The sequence below is a fragment of the Choloepus didactylus genome, chromosome X (assembly GCF_015220235.1).
Source record: "Choloepus didactylus isolate mChoDid1 chromosome X, mChoDid1.pri, whole genome shotgun sequence".
NCBI lineage: Eukaryota > Metazoa > Chordata > Mammalia > Pilosa > Megalonychidae > Choloepus > Choloepus didactylus.
In genome coordinates, this window is record NC_051334.1 from 48,025,656 (window position 1) to 48,032,529 (window position 6,874).

The 6,874-nt window shown below is 39.5% G+C and overlaps 1 protein-coding gene across 1 annotated transcript; it reads right to left on the reverse strand.

Moving 5' to 3' along the window:
- Positions 1 to 3,949: 3,949 nt before the first annotated feature.
- LOC119522114 (60S ribosomal protein L23a-like) lies at positions 3,950 to 4,291 on the reverse strand. The gene has a single exon (XM_037820793.1). It carries the CDS (start codon positions 4,289 to 4,291, stop codon positions 3,950 to 3,952), a length of 342 nt encoding a protein of 113 aa, XP_037676721.1.
- Positions 4,292 to 6,874: the final 2,583 nt, after the last annotated feature.

A 6,874-nucleotide genomic window follows, 5' to 3' on the forward strand; every position in this document is an offset into this window, starting at 1 on the left:
TTGAGTTTTAGGATTTCTTTATATATGCTGTATATCAGTCTCTTATAAGATGTATGGTTTCCACATATTTTCTCCCATTGTGTTGGCTGCCTCTTCACCTTTTTGAGGTACAGAAGCTTTTGATTTTGAATAGTTGCCATTTATCTACTTTTTATTTCATTGCTTGTGCCTTGATAGTAAGGTCTAAGAAGCTACCTCCTATTACTAGGTTTTGAAGATGTTTCCCTATATTATCTTCTAGGAGTTTTATGGTACTGACTCCTATATTTAGGTCTTTGATCCGCTTTGAGTTAATTTTTGTATAGGGTTTGAGGTAGGGGTCATCTTTCATTCCTTTGGAAATGGTATCTAGCTCTCCTAGCCCTATTTGTTGAAAAGACTATTTTGACCCAGTTCAGTGGATTTGGGGGTCTTGTTAAAAATCAGTTGACCATAGACCTGGGAGTCTTTTTACTAGCTCTTGATTCAATTCCATTGATCAGTATGTCTGTCTTTGTGCCAGTACCGTGCTGTTTTGAACACTGTGGCTTTATAGTAGGCTTTAGAGTCAGGAAGTGTAAGTTCTCCTACTTTGTTCTTTTATAGAATGTTTTTGGCAATTTGAGCCCCTTTTCCTTCCAAATAAATTTGATAACTAGCTTTTCCAAGTCGGCAAAGTAGGTTTTTGGAATTTGGATTGGAATTGTTTTGAATCTGTAGATCAGTTTGGATAAAATTGACGTCTTAATGACAGTTAGCCTTCCTATCCATGAACATGGAGAATCTTTCCACTGATTTAGGTCCTGTTTGATTTCTTTTAGGAAAGTTTTGTAATTTTCTGTGTAGAGATATTTACATCTTTGGTTAAGTTTATTTGTAGATACTTGATTCTTTTAGTTGCTACCGTGAATGGAACTTTTTCTTGATTGCCTCTTCCATTAGGTCATTACTGACTTTTGTGCCTTAATCTTGTATCCTGCCATTTTTGCTGAATTTGTTTATTAGCTCAGGTAGCTTTGTCATTGATTTCTCAGGATTTTCCAATTATAGAATCATATCATCTGCAAATAGAGCCAGTTTTACTTCTCCCTTTCCAGTTTGGATGCCTTTTATTTCTTTGTCTTCCTGAATTACTCTGGCTAGAACTTCTAGCACAATGTTGAATAGTGGTGACAGCGAGCATCCTTGTCTCTTTCCCAATCTTAGGGGGAAGGCTTTCCGTCTGTCACCATTGAGTACTATGCTGGCTATGGATTTTTCATATATGCCCTTTATCATATTGAGGAAGTTCCTTTAATTCCTACCCTTGAAGTGTTTTTATCAAAAAAGGATGCTGAATTTTGTCGAATGCTTTTTCAGCATCTATTGAGATGATCAGTTGATTTTTCCCTTTTGATGTGTTAATGTGTTGTATTACATTGATTTTCATATGTTAAACCACCTTTGTATGCCTGGAATGAACCCCACTTGGTCCTGGCATATAATTCTTTTAATGTACCTTTAGATTCAGTTTGCAAGTATTTTGTTGGGAATTTTTGCATCTATATTCATTAGGGAGATTGGCCTGTAGGTTTTCTTTCTTGTAGTATCTTTATCTGATTTTGGTATTAGAGTGATGTTAGCTTTATGAAACGTATTAGATAGTGTTCCTTTTCCTTCAATTTTTTGAAAGAATTTGAGCTGGAATGTTGTCAGTTCTTTTTGGAATGTTTGGTAAAATTCCTCTGTGAAGACAGCTGCCCCTGGGATTTTCTTTTTAGGAAGATATTTGATAACAGGGTCTCTTTATTTGTGATTGGTTTGTTGAGGTCCTCTATTTCTTCTCAGGTCAGTCTAGTTGTTCATGTGTTTCCAGGAAATTATCTATTTCCTCTGAGTTGTCTGGTGTTTTACCATGCAGTTATTCATAGTATCCTCTTGTGATTTTTAAAATTTCTTTGGGATCCATAGTAATGACCCCCCCATCTGATTTTGTTTATTTGGGTATGCTGTCTTTTTGACCTTGTAAGTCTAGCTAAGGGTTTGTCAATCTTGTTGATCTTCTGAAAGAACCAACTTTTGGTTTTACTTATTCTCTCTATTGTGCTTTTGTTCTCCAGATCATTTATTTTTTCTTTAATCTTTGTTATTTCTTTTATTTCTACTTGCTTTAGGGTTAGCTTTCTGTTCATTTTCTAGCTTTGTTAGTTGTTCCATTAGATCTTTGGTTTTAGCTCTTTCTTCCTTTTTAATGTTTGCATTTAGAGCTATAAATTTCCCTCAGCACTGTCTTCCCTGCATCCCATAGGTTTTGCTATGCTGTGTTCTCATTTTCATTCATCTCCGTATATTTACCAGTTTCTCTTACAATTTCTTCACTGACCTGATTGTTTAGGAGTATGTTGTTATACATTTGTTGTTATATATTTGTGAAAATTCTGATTCTTTTGTGGTTATTGATTTCTGGCTGCATTTCATTGTAGTCAGAGAATGTGCTTTTAATAAATTCAGCGTTTTTTTAATTTTTTGAGATGTGTTTTGTGCCCCAGCATATGATCCATCCTGGAGAGTGTGCCATGAGTGCTAGAGAAGAATATATATCCTGGTAATTTGGGATGCAGCAATCTGTATGTGTCTGTTAAGTCTAATTCATTTATCATGTTTAGTTTCTCAGTTTCTTTATTGGTCATCTATCTAATTGTTCTATCTGTAGAAGAGAGTGGTGTATTGAAGTCTCCCACTATTATTGTAGAAATAACTATTGCTCCCTTTAGTTTTGCCAGTGTTTGTCTCATGTACTTTGGAGCCCCTTGATTGGATGCATAAGCATTATTATTGTTATTTCTTCTTGGTGGATTGTCCCTTTTATTAATAGATAATGTCCTTTTTGTTTCTTATAACATCTTTTCATTTAAAGTCTGTTTTGTCTGATATAAGTATAGCTACCCCTGCTTTCTTTCAGCTGCAGCTTACATGGAATATTTTTTATCCATCATTGCACTTTTAATCTTTGTATCACTGGGTCTAAGATGAGTCTCTTGTAGACAGCATATCAATGGATCATACTTTTTAATCTGTTCTGCCCGTCTGTATCTTTTAATTGGGGGAGTTTAATCCATTCACTTTCAAAGTTATTACTGTAAAGGCAGTTCTTGAACCAACCATTTTATCGTTTGGTTTTTATTTGTCAGATCTATCCCCCCCCCCGCCTTTTTATTCTTTAAAGTTACCCTTACTAATACTCTTCAATTCTGTGCCTTTCTCCAGACTTCTCTCTGCTTTCTTATTTTTTTTCCATCTAGTAGAACTCCCTTTAGTATTTCTAGTAGGGCAGGTCTCTTCTTTACAAATTCTTTCAGCATTTGTTTTGGAGAATTTTAACTTCTCCCTCACTTTTGAAGGAGAGCTTTGCTGGATAAAGAATTCTTGGCTGGCAATTTTTCTCTTTCACGGTCTTAAATATGTCATAGCACTACCTTCTCAGCTCCATGGTGGCCACTGAGTAGTCATTACTTAGTCTTCTGTGGTTTCCCTTGTATGTGGTGAATCCCTTCTCTCTTGCTGCTTTCAGGACTTTCTCCTCTTTAGCATTTGAAAATCTGATTAGTATATGTCTTGGAGTGGGTCTATTAGGATTTACTCTATTTGGAGTTCATTGGCCTTCTTTGATTTGCATAATTAATGTCTTTTATATGGGCTCGGAAATTTTCCCCAACTATATCCTCGACTATTCTTCCTAGCCCTTTCTCTTCTCCTTCTGGGACACCAATGATTCTTATATTTGTGTGCTTCATGTTGTCTATCATTTCCCTGAGATCCACTTCAAATTTTTCATTTTTTGTCCATTTGTTCTTTTGTGTGTTCTCATTCAATTGCTGTGTCCTCTAGGTCATTTATTATTTCTTCTGCCTTTTCAAATCTGCTGTTGTATTTCTCTTGTATATTTTTAATTTAATCTACATTCTTTTTTTATGGTCAAAAAATGTTATATTTAGAATTTGCCAGCTAGACTCAGTTTAGATGATCCCAGTTTTGTGGCAACATCCAAAGCATCATGGTCAGGAGCCAGCTGAACATACGCCTCCTTCTCTCCATCAGGCCTAATCAGGGTGTTGGCCTTTGCCACATCAGTGTCATAGAGCTTCTTCACAGCCTGTTTGATCTGGTGCTTGTTGGCTTTGACATCCACGATAAATACAGGTGTGGTGTTGTCTTCAGTCTTCTTCATGGCTGACTCAGTTTTCAGGGGGAACTTGATGGCATAGTGGTCAAGCGTCTTTCTCTTGGGGGCACTCTTCCGAGCATATATGGGCTGTCTTCTGAGATTCAGCATCTTGGGCTGCCAGTTAATGTAGGTGAACTGCAGATCTTCTTTTTTGTGTGTGACTGTGGACACTTTTCAGTATTGCCTTCTTGGCTTTCAAAGCTTTTGCTTTGGCTTCGGTTTTGGGAGGGGCAGGGGCTTCCTTCTTCACTTTTGGCTCCATCTTTGTGAAAAGCTCTACATTCCTTTTTATTTCCTTAAGATCTGCTATTTTCTATTTTCTCTTTCAAATTCTTTTTTATGCTCTTCTAGAGTCTTCTTGATGTCCTTTTTGTCTTTAGCCAACCCTGTTGAAGTTGTTGGGGAGATTTGTATGTACTTTGATCAGTTGCTTCAAGTTCTGTGTCTCCTCTGGCTTTTTAATTTGGTCTTTTGTCTTGTCCGTATCTTCTTGGATCTTCATATGATTTGTGATTTTCTGTTGCCTTCAGGGCATTTGCTTATCTTGATAAGGTTATTTTGGGAAATGCAGTATTATTTGGACATTTATTTTAAATTTGGCAGACCCACAGCTTTCTGGAGTGCACTTTCCCTATCTTACCAGAAGATGGCACTCTTGAGCCACCTCGTCCCCTCAAGCCTGCTTTTCCCTGTCTGCAGCTGTGTTCTGAGCAGAGTCCAAGCCAGGTGGAAATCCAATCAACGCAGCAGGTTTCCATGTGCACTGAGGACTGCCAGCCCTAGGGGTGGGGGTGCACCCTGTGCAGTTTGGCATAGAGTCTCTTTATGGGCACAGTGTGTCTATTGATTCTCAGGCCTCCAAGTGAATCACCCTTGGGCTGTGGAGCTGCAATTCTCACCCTTCCTAGCCCTCAGCCAACTCAAAAGTGCCCCACTTTTAATAGGCTCTCAAGGTCCCTGCCTGCCATGTGCCCATAAGCCTCTGGGGTTGGGGAAGGGCTCTCAGTTTTTCCGTGTGGCACTCTTGCTTATCTCTGCATTTTGCCTGTGCACACTGCGGGCTTCCGTAGAGGAAGAGTAAATGCACCAAGTTTTCTCTGTGTGGTCAACACAGGTCCACTGGTTTCCCAGTTCCTTCACAGCTGCACTGCGAGGCTGAGAAGGGTTATCTCCTGCTAGTTGCTGAGATGGGTGTTTGGGAGTGGATAGTTCCTCCCTCCTCTGCTAGGCTGGCCTGCTTACAGCTGCCAGCCCTGGCGGCAGTCCCAGTTGAATAAACTCACCCCATCCTTTGAGACGTAATTTCTCTGTTCTTTCAACCAAGTCCTCACTGTATATTGTAGAGGTCATTTTCTGGCTTCTCATACCCTGGAACCACTGTCCTGGTTGTTTTCTGCCTTTTTTCTAGTTATTCCATGGGGAAGTTTGCTCTGCCTCTCCTATTCCACCATCTTCCCAGAAGCCTCCATGTATACTCTCTTTGAGGGATTGATTCTTGTGGCTTTTGTTGTATATTCATGATCCAACATTTTCCCATTAAAAGTCCCCACCTCCTCAGCTGCTAAACTGAGATTCATGGGCTTTCCATCTTAGGAAAAGCGAACATCTTCAGGAAGAGGCTCGTATGAGGGGGCAAACTACCAGCCTTTGAGCTCCACCTGCTTTCATTTCATACCGTCTTCATGCTTCTCTTCCTCCCACCACACTCCTATCACGGTCCTCCGGTTCCATAGAGAGAGTGGTGCCATGAGGAGTTGAGGGAAAGTGCTGTTGGCTCAGGGGCTCTAGTGGCTCAGCCAGCAGGTGGGGAGCACAAAAGCAGAGCTGCAGGGACCTGTTAGCTGATGCCTTTATCATGGTCTAGGAGTCTATAGTGATTTTGAGGGTATCTGTTTGTATAGCTTTTTGCTGCTTGATCTAGATATTACATTATATATATACATGACATATTATAGTCTACCGGTGTTGACCTTTTATCTGTTCTGGTGAAGTATACAAAATTACCTCCCTTTATTTCCATTTATACTCCCCAGTTTCTAATATGATTATCTTAAATATTTCCTTGACATATATTGAGAACCTATCAGTGTTATAATTTTCACTTCAGTCATCATGAAAGTCCTGATTTTCCATTATGCCTTCTCTTACACACTCCAGCAGAGAGGAGGGTATGTCAGAAGGGGTGCCAAGTTACTGCTTGGTGATGAAAGTCCAAGTTCACTACTTGGTCCTCTCTGACACCACCCTGGCAGCGGAGGGGATAGTTGAGACACCTCCTTACAGCCTGATGAGGGTGTAAATCTAGGTTCCCCACTTGATCTTTTCTGGCAATGGTGGGAGTGGGCTAGCAGTTTTATTTTTTTCTATGGTGTCTGAGTAGAGTAGTTATTGTCGAAAAGTTTTCTGTCCTGTTAGGCTGCCCTTTTCCTGGTCTTTTGACTAGAGAGAGTAGGCTTTTGTTGAGGCCTTTTTTGTTTGCACCCATTGGCATTTCCAGATTGCTGGCTTCACCAGCACCAAGTCAGTGATATATGAGGCAAAAAGAAAACTTAGAGAACTTACCATAGTATTGCTTCTTGGATCTCTTGGTCTCTAGTTGGTGTGCCTTCTCTCCCCTTTCGGAGAGTTGTCTTATATTTGTTTTATGTATAATGTCCAGTTCCTTTAGTGTACTGTTGCACTTAGGGGTAT

Excerpts from the sequence above, each read along its gene's own strand:
- LOC119522114 (XM_037820793.1), bottom strand. The coding sequence starts at position 4,291 with ATGCTGAATCTCAGAAGACAGCCCATATATGCTCGGAAGAGTGCCCCC.